General features: G+C 44.2%; 2 protein-coding genes across 4 annotated transcripts; one reads left to right on the top strand and one right to left on the bottom strand.

Moving 5' to 3' along the window:
• Positions 1 to 205: 205 nt before the first annotated feature.
• On the bottom strand, positions 206 to 2,390 carry LOC103647372 (uncharacterized). 2 transcript variants are annotated; one of them, XM_008671917.4, is made up of 4 exons: positions 2,043 to 2,268; positions 1,614 to 1,737; positions 1,153 to 1,521; positions 206 to 1,066 (listed from the first exon to the last, which is right to left on the bottom strand). In XM_008671917.4, exons 2-4 carry the CDS (start codon positions 1,734 to 1,736, stop codon positions 782 to 784), a joined length of 777 nt encoding a protein of 258 aa, XP_008670139.1. In that variant the 5' UTR covers position 1,737; positions 2,043 to 2,268; the 3' UTR covers positions 206 to 781. The 2 variants fall into 2 exon arrangements, with proteins under 2 accessions (XP_008670139.1, XP_008670138.1); XM_008671916.4 differs by having other exon boundaries at positions 255 to 1,066; positions 1,153 to 1,533; positions 2,043 to 2,390.
• Positions 2,320 to 4,661, top strand: LOC109944048 (uncharacterized). 2 transcript variants are annotated; one of them, XM_020548493.3, is made up of 6 exons: positions 2,320 to 2,488; positions 2,618 to 2,756; positions 2,841 to 3,020; positions 3,237 to 3,359; positions 3,800 to 3,888; positions 4,031 to 4,661. In XM_020548493.3, exons 2-6 carry the CDS (start codon positions 2,634 to 2,636, stop codon positions 4,032 to 4,034), a joined length of 519 nt encoding a protein of 172 aa, XP_020404082.1. In that variant the 5' UTR covers positions 2,320 to 2,488; positions 2,618 to 2,633; the 3' UTR covers positions 4,035 to 4,661. The 2 variants fall into 2 exon arrangements, with proteins under 2 accessions (XP_020404082.1, XP_020404081.1); XM_020548492.3 differs by having other exon boundaries at positions 3,800 to 3,943.
• The last annotated feature ends 17,631 nt before the right edge of the window (positions 4,662 to 22,292 follow it).

Here is a 22,292-nt window from a genome sequence, read left to right as displayed (position 1 = left end):
ACCTTTTGCTCCAAAGCCATCAGGCTAAAAGGGGTATAATATATAGCTTGACTGAAAGTAGTTAGAGAAATGGTGATTTTGTAATTTCTGAACCCTTCAAAGTGTAGCTTGGCGGGATTGGCAGAGATATGGTGATTTTGTAATCTCTGAACCCTGTTGTTTGGTGACCAAACTATATATTGTAATATCTGAAATGATCCTGTTGTTTGATGACCAAAAATTACAGCACCATAATAACTTGATGAACACATACAATAGATTATAGATTCAAGTCTTAGCTCTCACGATAGCAGTACTACAGAATAAATTATAGCAAAAATTATAGATAGTTGTAGAATAACTTGATGAACACATACAAGCAGTCTGAATAAATTAAGGCAAATACAAGTCTGGATATGAAAGTAATACATATAGCAGTACTACAGAAGTGCTTCTATGCCGCATCATTGTTGTGAGGGGTGATGATGCCTCTACGCTCCATGATTTGCTGCTGCATGGCGACGTAGTATGCTCTCACACTGGGAGAAAGTTTATCTAAGTCTGCTCCCATGATGCCCAATTCAGCAGTAAGCAGTTGTGCCTCGCTTTGTTTGGCCCTTGCTTCTATGTCCTGCTTGGTAAGACTGAGCTGCTCCTCCTTCAACTTGTTCTTAACTTCCATTTCATGCTTCTGCAAGTCAAACATCTTCTCAGTAAGCCTCATTTTATTCCCCTTCAATGTCAGGATCTCTTGCATCTGTTCATCTTGCTTCTCTTCTGTTTTTTCATTCCTCTCTTGCATCTACTGCAACACTTCTACAGCAGCACTAGATGATGCAGTGTCTTCTTTGAACCTTCTTTTTTTTGCAGTATCACGACCTTCAGGCCTTGTAATTGCTGCATTTTCAGTGTTGGGTTGTGTACCAACGGGATTACAGGGGCCTTCTGGTTGTTGTGTTTTTCTTGTCGGAGTGTTGTTTAGCTCTAGCACTTTATCATTCCACTTGGGCTCATTATGTAGCAGCTTCCAACAGTGCAAGAATTGGAAAGCTTCCTTCTCCTCGTACATCTTCACAACATCATCGATCTGTGATGAAATATGAAACATGTCATCAGGTCACAAGCAAACCATGTCTTGTATAGCAAACATAGATGCATGATCAAGGTGCTTACCCTATCCTGTTCATTTTTTGCCACTTTCATTTCGCCTATCAACTTTCGATTTGAATGCAGAAAACTTACTAACTGCCTTTTGGATAAGTTGCCACCTTTTTTTATGCCAATCTGACTTCTTGTTGAGCGTTCTGGTTTGTTCTCACAGAAAAAATCATACATTCTTTTGTAGTAAGCACATGCACTTTGATTAACTCCTGCAATGGGATCCTTACTGACATGGAGAAAGGCCGAGCAAATCACAGCATCCTCCTCCTTGGTAAAGGCAGACCCTCTATGGGCAACATTTTTCTGCTTTCTTAGTTTCTTCTGTTCTTTACCTTTTGCTTTCTCGTGGGATGGAAACGTTTGCTGAGAGGACGTGTCGTCCTGTCGAGAATACTACACTTGTTTTAGCTTCATATAACATCAACGTATGTGCAAAGTTTAAATTTGTAGCTCGCGGCAATTAAAAACTATACCTCAAATGTGTTCGCATATTCTGGATTCTCAATGAAAACACCTAAGCTGTCAGCCCAATCATCATGCAAGTATTGTTCGTTCTGTTCTTCAGCCCATTCATTTGACAGCTGCCCATTCTCCATCCTATACAACAAACACAGAAGAGTTTCCTAGTTCTCAGTCTACAATTATTATGCAAAATATAGAAATAATTGAGACATGAGCATTCGCAGGAGAGGCAGCATGCTGTGCGGCTGCCTGCCCATGGCTGCTACCTGCCGCCTACAGCTACTGCTATTGTGCGGCTTCCTACCCACAGTTGCCCCCTACAGCTGCTGCTGCCTGCCTATGGATGCCTCTACCGTTCTCGCAAGATTCACGTGGAGGCGACCGCACAAAACAAGGGACGGAAGAGATCCCAATAGGAGGGAGGAAGGACAGTGGCGTACCTTGGTGCCGGCGGCGTGTACCTAGGTTGTAGCGGCCCTCGACTCTTGTCGCCGCCGCCGCTTCTTTTTTTTCTATCCTTCGTTCCGTCCCTTTCCGTTGTTTCGAGTATCGCCGTTGGTACCGCGGGACCGATTTGTGTCGCAGAGTCCCGATATATGGGTCATGCACGGGTGAAAGCCCAGAATAGGGTCCGGCTTTAGGTGGTCTGTTGGAGAAAATATGGATCACAAATCGTGTCTATTTACAACCTATTTTGGGTTTAAGTTGGATTTGGATCCTTTGTTGGACTCAGTCTTAGAGCTTGAAAAAAAGTCCGACCGAGAGCTCTGACCTGCCTCGTCCCTTCTGAGTTCTGGCGGCTCTCCCGCTTGGTCACTCCTGCTTCCTTGCCGTTCGAGAGCTATCTGACACCTGAACGGAGTTCCAGTTCCTCTATCGGCCTGAGGTCAGATTTTTCTCCTTTTCTCCTCCATCATCGTATTTATCTAATTAATTATCTTCTGTTTCTCCGTCTTTTCAAGCCGCTGGGCTTGCGATGCTTCGTATTCCATTCATGTCTGGGTGACTTTTCTAGGGCATTGGGTTTCTTGATGGGAGACAGCAGGAGGCACGAACCGTGGGTTATCCTCCAACCGGATGGCTGGCTGCGCAGGCCTGCGTTGGGATTGAACAGCCTGATGCAGATTCCCGATAAGATTCAGAGCTCTCTTAAGGTCGGCTTATCAAAAGGAAAAGATCTAGGGGTTCGGAACTGGTCGTGCAGATGTGAATTTGTTGTTGCCTACATCTTGCAATAGGTGCAATTTGGGCGTTTCTTGAACAAGGATGGTGCTGTCCGCCGCATGAGTGCTGAGATATCGTCAGAGAAAGCGAAACAGTCGTGTTCTGCTGCTGCTTCCGCGGAGGTTCGCTTGGATAGGCATCTCCAAGCTTGGTGGGACAATCCTAGCTGGACCGACGAGCCACCAGAAATAAAGGTATCCACGTTGATTGCTGCAGAACACTTTTATGGGGACTGCTTCTTTATCGTTGCTTTAGTGCCAAACTTACACCGAATCAGAATACCTTAAATGTGTTAGGACGCTTCGTAGAGTTAGCTTCAGTTAATCTCGAGGCTGAAAGAATGACTGACATACTTTCAAGAATGTTCATACAGTTTAAGAACTTATGTTTACATTATCAAATGTTTACAGGTGAATGTACCAGAAGGATCCCTTTGCAACCTCAATCTGAGATTTAAGGCCGGATTACCACCAGATGCAGTATACAATATCATAATTGATCCAGAGAACAAAAGGGTGTTCAAGAATATTAAGGTGTGTACAGGTGTACTTTTACTATTCAGATTGAGCAAACTGATATGGTGCAGCTGACTGAATGGTAGCTCTGTTTCTTTATTCCCTTTGATTGAAGATGTCTTGAAAATATTCTGTTAATTGGATTCCTTTTCAAATTGTTTTGTGTTGGATGCCAAAGCTTCAGTAGTTCAGTTGAACACCTCCTAGCTAGAACAGCTCGATAGTCGGTGCTCTTGCATAGTTACACAAGGAGCTTTTGGATAGTTCAATGATGGGTCATGTCTACTTACTACTCCATGAGTCAAGAAAAACATGAGGTCCCATGCATACTTAATGTTTGTATACTGAAAATAATAAGTCATTGAAATTTCTCATAAGAAGAAAAGGGACCAGGAATGTCCAGGACCTCACCATAGAGCTAGGCATTCATGGCAAGGATATTGTTTCACTTTTTTCAGGAAGTAATATCAAGGAAAGTCTTGCTCGACGAAGGATCAAGACAAGTAGTCGAAGTGGAGCAGGCAGCAATCTGGAAGTTCCTCTGGTGGTCTGGCACCTTTTCCGTTCATGTTTTTGTTGATCAGAACAGAAAAAAACACACTGTAAAAAACTGAAACACTGACATTATCCTTTGGTCAGCAAATGCAATACTTTGCCTGATATTTTGATCCATGCAATACCTTCTGCAGGTAAAGTTTAGGCAAGGGCGAGCTGGCTTTATGAGGAAGTTTGAGGGTTGCTGGACGATAGAACCCCTTTTTGTTGACAAGGAATTATGCCTTCCTCTGAACCCACATTCATTGGAGGAATATGAATCTTGTACTGGTGGCAGGGGGAGAGTTGGATCTGCCATTACTTTGGACCAGCTTATTGAGCCTGCTCTTTTACCCCCACCACCCATTTCGTGGTACTTGAGAGGGATTACTTCAAGGACAACTGAGATGCTGGTGAACGATCTGATAGCGGAAACTGCTCGATTGCGCACCATCTCAAACAACGCGAATGCCAAGCAAGGTACTGAAGAAACCGGTGATGCTAACATAGGTGATCCAGTTAGAGAGTGTGGTGACATTAAGGAAAGGTGGCGACAGAGAAGAAAAAGTGGACGTCATGGATCATCCCTTAGATTAACAAGTCGATTCTTGTAAGATAAGCTATGAAGCAGTGCTCATTTTAGGACCCGTTTTACCTGTATCTTAGTTTGTAAGGTTTTGGTTGTAGGTAACATTGTGTAAGATGTCTCTTTGTGAACATGTAGAAGCTAGTTGTTCAATACTTATATATGTTTTATTTATATGAATAAAGGTTTACTTGCTCCAATGGTTTTGATTGTCTTTAGTCCATTCTAATCTCCCTGAATATTACCCTAACTGCCAGTTGCCTGAAAGGTAACTTGCTTCAACCTTACATCAGCTGTTCATGTTTAACATGTCCACTACATCATTGTTTGTAATAGTATGGAAACGTGTGAACTGAACTAATGAAGTTCAGTGAAAATTGCAGGTGTTTAACCCTGATACCAATTACTGAACCTGGCCCAATCTGATGTCCTGCTTAATCCAGTTGACAAACAGCTGGTTCATCTTTTCTCCAAAGCAGCAAGAAGGAAAAGCCTCAATTCCTCACCTTTGTTGACATGATCAAGGCAACACCATGTTGCAACATGCAAGCAATCAGCAACCGAGGACTATGAAACTAAACAAGCAGTGCATAGCTTCATATTTAGGGTCAGTTTGGGAGGGTGGCTTTTATAGGAGCCCTCCAGTGGCGGACCCAAGGGGGGTCCGGGTGGGCCCTGGCACACCCTAAGCCAGGCCCACCACGGGCCCCACCCCCAGTGGCGGACCTAGAATTTTTATATAGGGTGTGCCGTAACAAAATTTTCACGTAGAATTCTATCTAATGTACATATAAATTTGGTAAACAATTTGATATATATAGATATAAAGTTTGACACTCAACAAATAAGCATGAAAATTGCATACATTAAACATAAAGATTACAATAATATTACTTATTTGGTCTGCGCTTCCTCAACGCCATAAAAGTTTCAATTATATCTTCTTCATTCACTTCGAAGAAAATATCCCTCTCGATGTATGTAACAAGACAATCATCCAAAAGACTATCACACATCTTGTTTCTCAATTTAGTCTTCACCAAACTCATTGCAGAAAATGCCCTTTCAACACTTGTTGTCGCCACAGGCAAAAGCAATACCAATTTGAGAAGCAAATAAACTATATCAAACACCTTATGTCTCTTTGTTTCAACAAGCTTAACTGAGAGGTCCACAAGATTAGTTATATCTTTGAATCTATCATCTTCTCTTATGCCATCAATATAATTGTCAAGTTGCAAGTCAAGTTTTAACAAGTCAGTGCTTGACATGTCATTAGGATAGAAATTAGCTAGCTTTCGTACCTTGTGTGCATCAAAAGAAGCAAAATAGTTGGAAGGATCTAAGGCTGACATACAAGAAAGTAGCTCCATATTAGCCTCACTAAACCGACTATCAAGCTCTAGGCTAATTTGATCAATGATCCCAATATATACTTCTCTTCTGAAGTGGTCATCATTGGTTTGGTTATGAACAAATCGTGATGATCTTCCATAAGGCTTATAATTTCCATCCATAGCAGGAACTAGGATATCATGTTTGTTGCAAAATGAAGTGATTCTTTGAAGGAATTGATCCCAACCATCAAGCCTTAACTGTTGCATTCTTCTCTTTGCCACATTAACAAGTGAAATTGCATTAATAATATCTTGCTCCCTTCTTTGCAAACACACTGATAAATCATTTGTATATCCAAGAATAACAAACATTAAGTGTGCATCAAAAACAAAGTCAAATGACTCAAATGCTCCAAGCATAGAATGTATCCTTGTCCAATCACTTCTAATTGTAGTATCCTCTCCAAGAATCATGAGAACATCTCGGATTACAGGATACATAGTAATTATGTTGCATATAGTTTTGTAATAAGAGCCCCATCGAGTCTCACCAGGCCTAGGCAACCCCATCTCTTGATTCAATCCTCTCCCAGTTTCAAGTTCACCACATTCAAGTGATTTCATGAGATTCTCAAGTCTAGCATCTCGAAGCATATCGTGACGCTAACAAGAAACTCCAACGATATTCAATAAGAGAGTTACTTGATCAAAAAACCAGACACAATCATTATTTCCCTTGGCAACAACAACAAGAACTAGTTGGAGTTGATGTGCAAAACAGTGGATATAATAAGCAGAAGGTGACTCTTGCATGATCAATGTTTTCAATCCTTTAATATCACCTCTCATGTTGCTAGCCCCATCATAACCTTGTCCACGAATTCGTGTCAAAGTCAAGCCATGACTAACAAGTAAAGCTTCAATTGCATCCTTAAGTGATAAAGAGCTAGTATCATTTACATGAACAACTCCAATGAAGTGCTCACATGGCCTTCGCAATGCATCAACATTACGCAAGCAAAGAGCTAGTTGTTCTTTGTGTGATATGTCACTAGACTCATCCGCTAAAATTGCAAATGGCTCTTCCCCAAGCTCTTCAATTAGTTTCTTTCTAGTTTCTATAGCGCAACACTGAATAATCTGCTTTTGTACCTTTGGGCTAGTCAAAGTGCAATTACCTGGAGCGTTGTTAAGAACATACTTGTTGACCTCTTCACTATTTACAGCAAGAAATTTCAAGATTTCAATAAAGTTTCCTCTGTTGCTAGACTCTTCACTTTCATCATGTCCACGGAATGACAATCCTTGATGCAAAAGAAACTTCAAACATCGAAGTGAATATGTCAACCTTATCTTATAAAGATTGCGATCATCATCACTCCACTTCTCAATTTTATTATCAATTGCTGCATTAAGATTTATAAAGCCAATATATTTCTCTTCGACTGTCTTATGTGACATAGATCCCGCATGTTTTAGAAGTGCTTCAGACCCTTTATTCCAATTATTCCAACCATCTGAAGTAAATGCAGAAGTCCCTTTGCCCTTATTTGCTTTACTTTTGAATAAGTAACACATAAAGCAAAATGCAGCATCTTTCTTGACACTATATTCAATCCAAGGAAAATTTTGAAACCACACAAAATTAAAATGACGATCTCTATCTCCAATTTTCCTATTTGGGAATTCATGTGCATATGGTTGAAATGGACCTCTAAGAATATATGCTCTTCGAATTGCATCATGATTATTAGCATGTTAACTTGCAATAGGTTGTCTTTCACCTGGATCATGTGGAAGACGACTGACATCATAAAGTGTTGGCGGTGACGGTGCAGATGGCATTGGATTCACAATTTCTTCATTTATTCTCTCTTTCTCTTGTTCTTGAGGTGTCGATGGTTGAGTAATATCCGGAGATAATGAAGAAGCAATAAACTTATGTTTCTTTGCAGTATGATTGCGAAAAAGAGAGGCGATATCTCTCTGCTTCTTCATATTTTAGTCACTACAAAAATAATGATAGTGAATCAATAATCAATAAGACAACAATCAATAACAATATGATGCCTGGGTTCCTACCGATCAAATCAACCAGGTACACGAGCTGCACCGGCTGTACGCCTGTACCACGCCCAGAAGCAGCTGTACACCTTATTGAACTCCCTGGCCCGAGTGCCGGGCGCGCAGAAACTGTCGCTGGCTCGCTGCGCGTCCTCTCCACGCGCGCCCCGGCGCCTCTGCCCGCCCGGCCGCCGTTGCACAGCCGGAACACGACCCTGTTCTCTTGCTGGTCCAGGAGCGTCGCGCCGATCTGGAGGACTGGAGGTCCTCGTCGGCGTTGCTGGCTTGCGCGCTGCGCGCAAGAAGGCACAAGGCAAGCAGCTGCCACTGCCAACCCGTCGGTCGCCGCCAGGAAAAGCTGAACCAATCGCGGAGGCCGGATATAAGACGAGAAGACGAAACCGCCAGGAACAGAGAAGCCGAATCGAAAAGATCGTGAACAGAAAACAGAAAGCAGAAATTTGGAACGTGTGTCCCGTCCGCTAACTAAAATGGCCGGGTGGGGTGGGGTCCGTGGTGGGCCTGCCCACCCCACCTGACCATTTCAGTTAGCGGACGGGACGCACGTTCCAAATTTCTGCTTTCTGTTTTCTGTTCACGATCTTTTCGATTCGGCTTCTCTGTTCCTGGCGGTTTCGTCTTCTCGTCTTCTATCCGGCCTCCGCGATTGGTTCAGCTTTTCCTGGCGGCGACCGGCGGGCTGGCAGTGGCAGCTGCTTGCCTTGTGCCTTCTTGCACGCAGCGCGCAAGCCAGCAACGCCGACGAGGACCTCTAGTCCTCCAGATCGGCGCGGCGCTCCTGGACCAGCAAGAGAACAGGGTCGTGTTCCGGCTGTGCAACTGCGGCCGGGCGGGCGGAGGCGCCGGGGCGCGCGTGGAGAGGACGCGCAGCGAGCCAGCGACAGTTTCTGCGCGCCCGGCACTCGGGCCAGGGAGTTCAATAAGGTGTACAGCTGCTTCTGGGCGTGGTACAGGCGTACAGCCGGTACAGCTCGTGTACCTGGTTGATTTGATCGGTAGGAACCCAGGCATCATATTGTTATTGATTTTTGTCTTATTGATTATTGATTCACTATCATTATTTTTGTAGTGACTAAAATATGAAGAAGCAGAGAGATATCGCCTCTCTTTTTCGCAATCATACTGCAAAGAAACAGAAGTTTATTGCTTCTTCATTATCTCCGGATATTACTCAACCATCGACACCTCAAGAACAAGAGAAAGAGAGAATAAATGAAGAAATTGTGAATCCAATGCCATCTGCACCGCCACCGCCAACACTTTATGATGTTAGTCGTCTTCCACATGATCCAGGTGAAAGACAACCTATTGCAAGTTAACATGCTAATAATCATGATGCAATTCGAAGAGCATATATTCTTAGAGGTCCATTTCAACCATATGCACATGAATTCCCAAATAGGAAAATTGGAGATAGAGATCGTCATTTTAATTTTGTGTGGTTTCAAAATTTTCCTTGGATTGAATATAGTGTCAAGAAAGATGCTGCATTTTGCTTTATGTGTTACTTATTCAAAAGTAAAGCAAATAAGGGCAAAGGGACTTCTGCATTTACTTCAGATGGTTGGAATAATTGGAATAAAGGGTCTGAAGCACTTCTAAAACATGCGGGATCTATGTCACATAAGACAGCCGAAGAGAAATATATTGGCTTTATAAATCCTAATGCAGCAATTGATAATAAAATTGAGAAGTGGAGTGATGATGATCGCAATCTTTATAAGATAAGGTTGACATATTCACTTCGATGTTTGAAGTTTCTTTTGCATCAAGGATTGTCATTCCGTGGACATGATGAAAGTGAAGAGTCTAGCAACAGAGGAAACTTTATTGAAATCTTGAAATTTCATGCTGTAAATAGTGAAGAGGTCAACAAGTATGTTCTTAACAACGCTCCAGGTAATTGCACTTTGACTAGCCCAAAGATACAAAAGCAGATTATTCAGTGTTGCGCTATAGAAACTAGAAAGAAAATAATTGAAGAGCTTGGGGAAGAGCCATTTGCAATTTTAGCAGATGAGTCTAGTGACATATCACACAAAGAACAACTAGCTCTTTGCTTGCATAATGTTGATGCATTGGGAAGGCCATGTGAGCACTTCATTGGAGTTGTTCATGTAAATGATACTAGCTCTTTATCACTTAAGGATGCAATTGAAGCTTTACTTGTTAGTCATGGCTTGACTTTGACACGAATTCGTGGACAAGGTTATGATGGGGCTAGCAACATGAGAGGTGATATTAAAGGATTGAAAACATTGATCATGCAAGAGTCACCTTCTGCTTATTATATCCACTGTTTTGCACATCAACTCCAACTAGTTCTTGTTGTTGTTGCCAAGGGAAATAATGATTGTGTCTGGTTTTTTGATCAAGTAACTCTCTTATTGAATATCGTTGGAGTTTCTTGTTAGCGTCACGATATGCTTCGAGATGCTAGACTTGAGAATCTCATGAAATCACTTGAATGTGGTGAACTTGAAACTGGGAGAGGATTGAATCAAGAGATGGGGTTGCCTAGGCCTGGTGAGACTCGATGGGGCTCTTATTACAAAACTATATGCAACATAATTACTATGTATCCTGTAATCTGAGATGTTCTCATGATTCTTGGAGAGGATACTACAATTAGAAGTGATTGGACAAGGATACATTCTATGCTTGGAGCATTTGAGTCATTTGACTTTGTTTTTGATGCACACTTAATGTTTGTTATTCTTGGATATACAAATGATTTATCAGTGTGTTTGCAAAGAAGGGAGCAAGATATTATTAATGCAATTTCACTTGTTAATGTGGCAAAGAGAAGAATGCAACAGTTAAGGCTTGATGGTTGGGATCAATTCCTTCAAAGAATCACTTCATTTTGCAACAAACATGATATCCTAGTTCCTGCTATGGATGGAAATTATAAGCCTTATGGAAGATCATCACGATTTGTTCATAACCAAACCAATGATGACCACTTGAGAAGAGAAGTATATATTGGGATCATTGATCAAATTAGCCTAGAGCTTGATAGTTGGTTTAGTGAGGCTAATATGGAGCTACTTTCTTGTATGTCAGCCTTAGATCCTTCCAACTATTTTGCTTCTTTTGATGCACACAAGGTACGAAAGCTAGCTGATTTCTATCCTAATGACATGTCAAGCACTGACTTGTTAAAACTTGACTTGCAACTTGACAATTATATTGATGGCATAAGAGAAGATGATAGATTCAAAGACATAACTAATCTTGTGGACCTCTCAGTTAAGCTTGTTGAAACAAAGAGACATAAGGTGTTTGATATAGTTTATTTGCTTCTCAAATTGGTATTGCTTTTGCCTGTGGCGACAACAAGTGTTGAAAGGGCATTTTCTGCAATGAGTTTGGTGAAGACTAAATTGAGAAACAAGATGTGTGATAGTCTTTTGGATGATTGTCTTGTTACATACATCGAGAGGGATATTTTCTTCGAAGTGAATGAAGAAGATATAATTGAAACTTTTATGGCGTTGAGGAAGCGCAGACCAGATAAGTAATATTATTGTAATCTTTATGTTTAATGTATGCAATTTTCATGCTTATTTGTTGAGTGTCAAACTTTATATCTATATATATCAAATTGTTTACCAAATTTATATGTACATTAGATAGAATTCTACATGAAAATTTTGTTACGGCACACCCTATATAAAAATTCTAGGTCCGCCACTGGAGCCCTCCCAAACTGTCTACAAAAAAGCTTCTAATAAAGAGCACCGAGAAGCCGAACCATTTTTATAGAGAGGAGCTGAAGCCAAAAAAATGACTCTTAGCGGCTCTTCTCACCTCCTCTTGTGTTAAGAGAAGCCGTTTTGCTAAGTGATTTATTAAAAAAAATGGCTACTATAGAGAAGTTTCTGAAAAGAAGTCAGCCCGAGTTATTTTTAGAGAAACCGAATCCATGTCAGGGCCTTAATGCAACGCAAACACCTCTAATCGTTTCGTTTCCTTCCAGGCCATCGGCCCCAAGGCAGCCATATGTGTGGCGAACGGCCACCGTCGTCGTCGTTACCGCCGCAGCTGGAACCATTCCGCTTCTGGCTTCTTTACAGAAGCAGTGTGAGATCATGGAGGCAGCAACCGCGGCCGCAGTCACCAGACACCAGTGCCGTGGACAATGCCATCCTCACCCCGACCTCAGCCACCTTCGCCGTCGCCACCAACTCCGCCAGGGCCTGTGCACCAGAGGCCGGCGCCAGCTCCACACGCCACGGTGGAAGATATCCCTCTCCAAGCTGAGTCCTCTGACGAATCGGACACAATTCCAGTCCAGAGCTCAGACTCATAGCTGCTTCGAGGCGACCGGCCGTCCATAGCCCACCTAGAGTTGCCGCTCTCCATCGCCCCGCCCGCTGGCCAGGAATAGAGGTCGAGCAGAGACGACAACAACTGCAACAACGATACCAAGATCGCCATTTCCGGCTTCCGGCGGTCGCGGCTCTTCGACGGTGCGCGCGCACCGTACCGGCGGGAGATCGTGGACGGGCTCAAGAGCCTCGCTGCACGCGAGACGCCGACGCCGAGGCCGGAGAGCGACCAGGGGAACCGCGTCATCACGCTCGCCGGGCACATTGTCGGCGCGAGTATGGTGCTCGGCGGTGGTGAGGTCCCTCCATGGAAGCGCCAGCACCAGCGCCACCGCCGGAGCCGCAAAGCCAGCGGTGCCGATGCCGGGTCCAGGTTCGAGGCCGTCGGTGGTGGCCACGAACGTGAACGTGCAGAGCGTGAACAACTCGTCGATGGAAGAGAGCACGTGCGCCGACGGCAATCCCGGCGTGCGCGTGGACGTCAAGAGCGCGCGCGAGGAGCCTGCTGCGGCGACGACACCAAAGCCGGTCTCGAGGGAGGAAGAGGAGCCAAATGAGCCTGTGAGAGGACCGCCGCTCGTTGTGACGCCGCAGAAGAGCGCAGCAGCAGGTGGCTGTGAGACTGCTCCAGCGAAGCCGAGGCCGAGGCGGTGCCTGCGCGCACTGATGATGGAGAACGGGAGCGATACAGGGGCGGCGCGGAAGCCGAGGCCGAGCGCCTGCCGGTTCCAGTGCGTAACGGATCATGCACCGACGGCGGCGGCGACCAGCGGAGGTGGCGCTGGCGATAAGAATGCAGACTATGGCAGGAAATTGAGCACGGAAGAGGCATGTTGAATCTAAAACTGTAAAATCTTTTCTCATTCTCTGACTTCACCACTTGACAGAGGGAAGACCCTATCTTGGGTAAGGTATCATAAATTGATTGGATGAAGATCTCGACATTGATGATCTAAGTTTCCGAGCGAACAGATCCTCGTAATCACTGTACCACTGTTTCACCCGTGACACACGATTTAACTCGCCACGAAGGCTTATCCCTGCAAGCGCAATCAAAAACACAAGTAAGAACAGGTAGAACGCAACCAAAACTTTGTTGATTACGAGGTGGGTCTCACAAACCGATGAACGGCAAACTGATCGATGACAGATATGATCTAAGCAAAATCCCACTAATGTGGCGGCGGCTGCTGTTAAAATAGAGGTTAGGGGCGTGCACAACCCCCAGAGGCACCACTAATGGGCTCCAACACGATACACGACCCAACAGACGATGCTGCAACACCAAAACATAATATGAGCGCTGACTTATTTCGACGATTTCCATTGACTCCTGAAGAATTTTAATGTGGGACCAGTTGGGTTGGTTAGATAATCTTCTTATCTTTCCAACCATATCAACTCCGTCGCAATCGGAGTTCGGATGCGTCCTGGGCGTCCATTTTAGAGTAGACTGATCCTGGAACCCGTGATGGAATCGTAGCCGAGTCGGACTTGATCTCTTTCCTGTTGTGGATGCCCTTGCTCCTCCACCTCGACACCTTGGCCTTTCTCAAGTCCTTGATGGTCATCTCCAAAGTTCCTAATCAAAGTTCCAAAACATAATTGACTAGGTTAGAACGAACATGCAGATTTAGATTTTATGCACGTGCTCGTGTTGTCGGTCCATGCATTATTTGTATGGGAGTGATGTCCTCATCATCCTCCCCCACTTGAATTGGAGTCGTCCTCGACTCAGGCGATGGCCAAGGGGGTGGCCGAGCAAACCTAGGATGTATAAGGCCTTTAGACCCAAAATAGGTGCCACTGATTTCTGTCAGATTCTAGACATAATTTTGCTATGACGATTCTGACCAGCTCTAACCGTATATTGATGTGTGATCAATTGAGTTGGAAAGGTTATATCCTCAGCTTTCCAAGGATGTCTAGAATGTCTAAAACGAGGTCTGTATGTGTCCTGGGCATCCGTTTTTTGTGAGGACCACTCCTGTAGTCCGAACTGGATTTGCGAATAAACTGAACTTCAACTCCCCTTGAGTTTGGAACTCTATGATTGATTGGGCCTTTACCATATAGTTGACACCCATGTACTCATCACCAGTGTCTATAATAGTATCAGAAATTGATGATATAGCTCCACATAGCATCTACAACAGTACCTTAAACGTGTGCCTTATTTTTTAAAATGACTCTTAAAACACAGTTCCAATACGTTCTATTTTACATTTTTTTATCAAAAAATATAGACACTATAAAGTGACCGAAATATACTAAACCTCATATTAATGCCTTCTCCTTATTTTATACATTATTATTAACATTTTTCCTAATAATATAATTTATTTCTTAAAATAGATTATTTATAGTTTAACTAATGAAGTCTAATTTGTTTTTAAATGCACTAAACACTTTAAATTATGTAGCATTTCAAACTTTGGGGCACTATTTTGACTTAGTCATAATCCAACTTGTGAGGGAATGTGTGTATATGACGTAAAGGAGAAAATACAAGAACTTGGAAGAGATCAGAAAAGGAAGGAAAAATACATAAAGTATATATATATATTTGGAGCCATGAGCTTCCAATAACTAGAGTAGTCTCTGGCTCAACGGTGCCATCCGATTCAACCGCATCAGGTTTAGGCACCTATAAAAGGAGGCTCAGGGCGCTAGGGTTTCATTTTTTAGCGGCACCGGCGGTGACGCCCCCACCACGATACACGAGCGACGGTGCCCCCACCCCATCGATGTGCTCACGGCAGTGGTTCCCTAAGGGAGCACGACGGCGACGACCATCTAAGGCGGAAGCGATGGCGGTGACCTCTCCTGGGCGCGAGCAGCAACGATGGCTTCTCATAGGCACGAGCGGTGACGACGGATCCTAGAGGCACGTGCGACGGGGGCGGCTACCCGAGGCCGCGTCGTAGCGGCGACCACCTTCTCATGCGTCGACGGTGGCTACCCGTGGCTGCGCTGCAGAGGCGGCCACCAGAGGCGCATGTGGCGGTGACACGCATCCAAGGCGTCTGCGGCGACAGTTTCCTAAGGGAGTGCAGCGGTGGCGGATCTGGGAGGCGCGCACGCGGCGACGGATCAAAGAGGCGTGCGCGATGTCGGCTCCTCAGAGACTCGCGCCCTGGAGTGGCACACGATGGCGTCCCACCTCCCGCGACGACGTCGGCCATCCCTAGGCGCGAGCGATGGCGACAGACTTCCCTAGGCGCGAACGGTGACGGATTAACGCCCCTATTTTATGCTACTTTGTATACATATTTATGCCAACGTCAATAGGTTTTTACGATACATTGTCAGTTTATAGCTCTCCTTCCATCTTTTGTATGTTTATGATATTTTTATTCATATTTTATGTAAACACCTGCTGATTTTTACGTTGTGTACTGTAATGTATAAATATCTTCGACGTGTAGCATAATTAGTATCAGTATATATCATAAACTGGTTCTAATGAGACTAGCTGCATGGATGTTGGAGAGATCTTATATTTAGGGACGAAATAAAGTATTGAAAATCTGATTTTTTTTTTGTTTCCATGCATGCCAATCCATTTTCTTTCAACTCACATTCTTGTCATCCTAAATTTGTGCGCATGCAACAAAAAACATATGTTTACGCAGTGTACCGCAGAACATAAATACCTTTACCGTGTAGTATAATTAGTATCAGTATATATTATTGAGAGCACCTAGAGGGGGGTGAATAGGTGATCCTGTAAAAACTTAAAACTTAACACCACAAACTTGATTAACAGTTAGAGCAATGGAATCAAGTGAGTAGAGAGGAGAACTCTTGTGATGCACAATAGACACAATAAAGATAAGCACAAGAGACACGAGGATTTATCCCGTGGTTCGGCCAAGTACAAAACTTGCCTACTCCACGTTGTGGCGTCCCAACGGACGAGAGTTGCACTCAACTCCTCTCAAGTGATCCAAAGATCAACTTGAATACCACAGTGTTCTTCTTTACTTTGCTCTTTTCCCGTTTGCGAGGAATCTCCACAACTTGGAGTCTCTCGTCCTTACAATAAGAATCACAATAAAGCACTAGAGTAAGGGAGGGAAGCAACACACACAAATCCACAACAAATACGCACACACAAGTGCAAGACTTGAGCTCAAGACAATATCTCGAGGTTCTCACTAGAACGGAGCTCAAATCACTAAGAATGTCGAACAAGTGCGCAAGAATGAAGTGTGAGTGATCAACAATGCTCAAGGAATGCTTGGTATACTCTTCCATGCGCTTAGGGGTCCCTTTTATAGCCCCAAGGCAGCTAGGAGCCGTTGAGAGCATTTCAAGAAGGCAATTCTTGCCTTCTGTCGCCTGGCGCACCGGACAGTCCGGTGCACCACCGGACACTGTCCAGTGCGGATCTCTTGCCTTATATGGTGAAGCTGACCGTTGCAGTCTTGGAGCCGTTGGCGCACCCGACACTGTCCGGTGCACACCGGACACTCCGGTGCCCCTTCCGACCGTTGGCACTTGCCACGCGTCGCGCGCGGATTCCGCGGCCGACCGTTGGCCCGGCTGACTGTTGGCTCACCGGACAGTCCGGTGCACCACCGGACAGTCCGGTGATTTATAGCCGTACGCCGTTAATTGCTTCCCGAGAGAAGCCAGTTGACAGTCGTCGGTCTGGCGCACCGGACAGTCCGGTGCACCCAGACCGAGCTGTCTTTGGCTGAACAGAGCCATCTCTTTTCCAACTTGATTTCTCCTGTTTCCAGCACTTAGACACAATACATTAGTCTCCAAAACAATGTACTAAGTCTTAGAAACATACATTTTTACTTGATTTGCACTTTGTCCATCACTTTGCATAAGTCCACTTGTGTTGGCACTCAATCACCAAAATACTTAGAAATGGCCTAAGGGTACATTTCCCTTTCAATTATAGACTGGTTCAAACAAGACTAGATGAATGGCTGTTGGAGAGATCCTATATTTATAAAAGAAAATTAAGTATTTAAATCAGATTTTTTGTTTCCATGCATGTCAATCCATTTTTTTCAACGCATATTCTTGTTATCCAAAGTTTGTGCGCATGCAGCAGGAAACAATTTTTTTACGCGGTGTATCACACTGCATAAATATATATACCGTGTAGCATAATTAGTATCAGTATATGTCACAAATTGGTTCCAACGATCCTAGCTGCATGACTCTTGTAGATATCGTATTTTATGGACGAAATAAATCATTTAAATCAGATTTTTTTGTTTCCATCCATGTCAATCCATTTCCTTTCAACGCTCATTCTTGTCATTCTAAATTTATGCGCATGCAGCAGGAAACATATTTTTTACGCGGTATACCACAATGTATAAATATATACAATGTTACATAATTAGTATCAGTATATCTTATAAACTGGTTCCAACGAGCCTAGCTGCATTGTTGTTGAAGGGATCCTATATTTATGTGAGAAATAAAGCGTTTAAATCAGATTTTTTCCATGCATGTCAATTCATTTACTTTCAACGCACATTCTTGTCATACTAAATTTATGCACATGCTACAGGAAACTGATTTTCTATGTTGCATACCGTATGCATAAATACCTACACAATGTATCATAATTTGTATTAGTATATATATCATAAAATGTTTCTAACGAGCCTAGTTGAATGTCTATTATAGAGATCTTATATTTATGGACGTAATAAAACATTCGAATCAGATTTTATTTTCATACATGCCAATTCATTTACTAAATTTATGTGCATGCCTTTCAAAATTTTCGCGTATGCAAATAGAAATAAATGTGCATGCAGGGTGCGATCGGGTTAGAGGAGATATTTGACCTCCTCCATGATGGGGGAACGCACTAGACTGCATGCATCTAGTTGTTAGGTGCGGTCTAGAGGTGACTAGTGCTTCCTGTAACTATGGATTACTGGTTTTAGAATGCTTGTTGGAGCATATCTCAATGCGTGTGTGTGTATATATATATATATATATAACTCCATACCCTCAAGTATCGTCATCCAAATGAACTATTAATTGAATTGCTAATGTGAGACTACGCGTCTAACAGATTATTGTTTAACAATGCTAGTCACTACCGGAATTCAGCTCTTTGCCGAGTGACAAATGTTTTGCCGAGTATTTTCTTCGGACACTCAGCAAATAAGCTTTTTGTCGAGTGTCCAGCAAAAAACCCTCGGCAAACAAGCTCTTGCCGAGTGTTTTATTTTTGACACTCGGCAAAGAAGCTCTTTGCCGAGTGTTATATTTTTGACACTCGGTGAAAGTCGCCTAGAGGGGGTGAATAGGCGAAACCTAAATTTTATAAACTTAAATGCACACTAAGGTCGGGGGTTAGCGTTAGAATTAAATTTAAGTCCGGAGAGAGGGAAAACAAATCAAACAAGAATCAAGGCGATTGAACACGATGATTTGTTTTACCGAGGTTCGGTTCCAAAGAACCTAGTCCCCGTTGAGGAGGTCACAAACACCGGGTCTATTTCAACCATTTCCCTCTCTCAAACGGTCACTTAGACCAAGTGAGCCTTTTCCTTAATCTATCGGGTCACTAAGACCTCGCAAGGACCACCACACACTTAGGTGTCTCTTGCTTTGATTACAAGTCACTTGAGAGCAAGAATGAGAAAGGAAGAAAGGCAATCTAAGAAACAAGAGCGCAAAAGAACATGAACACACTCTCTCTCAAGTCACTAAATGGTTGAGATGAATTCTAGACTTGGAGAGGATTTGATCTTTGGAAATGTGTCTTGATGAGAATGCACTAGCCCTTGTATTGAATGTGATCTCTGAAAAACTTGTATGCCAAAGGTTGTGGTGGTTGGGGGGTATTTATAGCCCCCAACCACCTTGTAGTCGTTGGCCAAGGCTGCTGGCGATGGGCGCACCGGACAGTCCGGTGCGCCATCGACATGTATTGTGCGCTGTCCGGTGCACCGCCATGTCAGCCAACCGTTAGGGTTCGGAGTTGGTCGACCGTTGGAGGCTTTGTCTTCTTGCGGCACCGGACAGTCCGGTGCCACACCGGACAGTCAGGTGCCCCTCTGACTTTGCTGCTCTAACTCTGCCGCGCACAGTTCATCGTGGCAGGCGCTTTTACAGTCGACCGTTGGCGCTGGATAGCCGTTGCTCCGCTGGCTCACCGGACAGTCCGGTGAATTATAGCGGAGTGCGCCCTGGAATTCTCGAGAGTGGCTGGTTTGGAGTTGTACGTCATGGTGCACCGGACACTGTCTGGTGGCACACCGGACAGTCCGGTGCGCCAATTTGCAGCACACTCAAGTTCTTTGCTCCGTTTCAAATTGAGTCCCTAACTTGATTTCTTTCTTGGTTTGTGTTGAACCTTATGCACTTGTAATACATGAAATCTTGACAAACTAGTAAGTCCATGTGTTTGTGTTGATCATCAACCACCAAAATTAATTATAGGAAAAGGTTAACCCTATTTCCCTTTCAATCTCCCCCTTTTTGGTGATTGATGCCAACACAAACCTAAGCAAATAATAAATGCAGAGATGAAACTACTTTGCATTTGGAATGTGCATAGGTTACTTGGAGTTAAACCAATTGAAAATCTCACTAAATATGAATGGATTGATTTTTTCTTTTATTTAACATTTTGGACCACTTTTGCACCACTCGTTTTGTTTTTGCAAAATCTTTTTGGAAAATCTTTTCAAAGTCTTTTTGCAAATAGTCAAAGGTATAGAAATGATATTGCAAGAAGCATTTTTAAGATTTGAAATTTCTCCCCCTGTTTCAAATGCTTTTCCTTTGACTAAATAAAACTCCCCCTAAATGAAATTCTCCTCTTAGCTTTCAAGAGGGTTTTGAGATAGATATCAATTTGAAATTTTACTTTCACAAATCAAGTGAAACATAGATACCAGTTGATACCAGATACTAATTTGAGAATACATCAATTTAAATAGATACCAATTGAAAAAAATACAAATTAAAACTTTATTTCGATTTTTTTTTGAAATAGTGGTGTGGTCCTTTTGCTTTGGGCTAAATATTTTCTCCCCTTTAGCATTAAGCGCCAAAAATGGAGAACTTGAGAGCCCTTCAATACTTTCTCCCCCATTGCTAAAAGAAATATGAGTGAAAATGTTATACCAATTGAGAGATATATGAGTAATGGCAAAGGGTAAGTGATACCGTCAGAGTTGGAGTGGAAGCCTTGTCTTTGCCGAATACTCCATTTCCCTTTCAATCTAAGACTAATCATAGATATGTACTTGAAAGCATATTAGTCTTAGCCTTGGCACAAGAAGAATAAGAAATATGCATTTGTACCAAATGAAAGAGATATGATCAAAGATATATAAGCTATGTGTGCAATGTTTCAATCAAAGTTCCGAGAATCAAGTATATTTAGTTCATTCCTTAGTTTGCTAAAAGTTTTCTCATCTAGTGGATTGGTAAAGATATCGGCTAATTGATTTTGGGTATTAACATAGGCAATCTCGATATCCCCCTTTTGCTGGTGATATCTCAGAAAGTGATACCGAATATCTATGTGCTTATTGTGGCTGTGTTCAACGGGATTATCCGCCATGCGGATTGCATTCTCATTTTCTCATAGGAGAGGGACTTTGCTCAACTTGTAGCCATAGTCCCTAAGGGCTTGCCTCATCCAAAGTAATTGCGCACAACAATGACCTGCGACAATGTACTCGGCTTTGGCGGTGGAAAGAGCTACTGGGTTTTGTTTCTTTGAAGCCCATGACACCAGGGATCTTCCCAAAAACTGACAAGTCCCTGATGTGCTCGTCCTATCAATTTTACTCCTGCCCAATCGGCATCGGAATACCCAATTAGATCAAAGGTAGATCCCTTGGGGTACAAAAGCCCAAACTTAGGAGTGTAAACTAAGTATCTCATGATTCTTTTCATGGCTCTAAGGTGAACTTCCTTAGGATTTGCCTAAAATCTTGCACACATGCATACAAAAAGCAAAATATCTAGTCAAGATGCACATAAGTAGAGTAAAGATCCTGTCGGGGACCATAATTAGGGGTACCCTCAAGACGCCTAATTCTCAGCTGGTAACCCCCGTCAGCATAAAGCTGCAAAGGCCTGATGGGTACGATTAAGTCAGGGATCAGTCCACACGAGTGACTCGATCATGCTTCACCCGAGCCTAGCCTCGGCCAAGGGCAGCCGACCTCGAGAGACTTCCGTCTCGCCCGAGGCCCCCTTTTTATGGCGGACACATCACCGGCTCGCCCGAGGCCTTGGCTTCGCTCAGAAGCAACCTTGACTAAATCGCCACACCGACTGACCAAATTGCAGGGGCATTTAACGCAAAGGTGGCCTGACACCTTTATCCTGACACGCGCCTCCGGCAGAGCCGAAGTGACCGCCGTCACTCCACCGCTCCACTAACCAGTCTGACAGAGGGACAGCGCCGCCTGCGCCACCCCGACTGCAGTGCCACTCGACAGAGTGAGCCTGACAGGCAGTCTGGCCTTGCCAAAGGCGCCACGGCGAACTCCGCTCCGCCCGACCCCAGGGCTCGGACTCGGGCTAAGACCCGGAAGACGGCGAACTCCGCTCCGCCCGACCCCAGGGCTCGGACTCGGGCTAAGACCCGGAAGACGGCGAACTCCGCTCCGCCCGACCCCAGGGCTCGGACTCGGGCTAAGACCCGGAAGACGGCGAACTCCGCTCCGCCCGACCCCAGGGCTCGGACTCGGGCTAAGACCCGGAAGACGGCGAACTCCGCTCCGCCCGACCCCAGGGCTCGGACTCGGGCTAAGACCCGGAAGACAACGAAACTCCGCTTCGCCCGACCCCAGGGCTCGGACTCCGCCCTGGCCTCGGCCGAACGACTTCCGCCTCGCCCGACCCCTTGGCTCGGGCTCGGCCACGGCAACAGAAGGTAGGCTCAACCTCGGCTTCGGAGGAACCCCCACGTCGCCCTGCCTAGGGCACAGACCGCCACGTCAACAGGAGGCGCCATCATCATCCTACCCCGAATCGACTCGGGTCACGGAGAACAAGACCGGCGTCTCATCCGGCCAGCTCCGCCGGAGGGGCAATGATGGCGCTCCACAAGCTCTAT

The sequence above is a fragment of the Zea mays genome, chromosome 2 (genome assembly GCF_902167145.1).
Source record: "Zea mays cultivar B73 chromosome 2, Zm-B73-REFERENCE-NAM-5.0, whole genome shotgun sequence".
Lineage (NCBI taxonomy): Eukaryota > Viridiplantae > Streptophyta > Magnoliopsida > Poales > Poaceae > Zea > Zea mays.
This window is presented reverse-complemented; position numbering and strand designations above follow the sequence as displayed.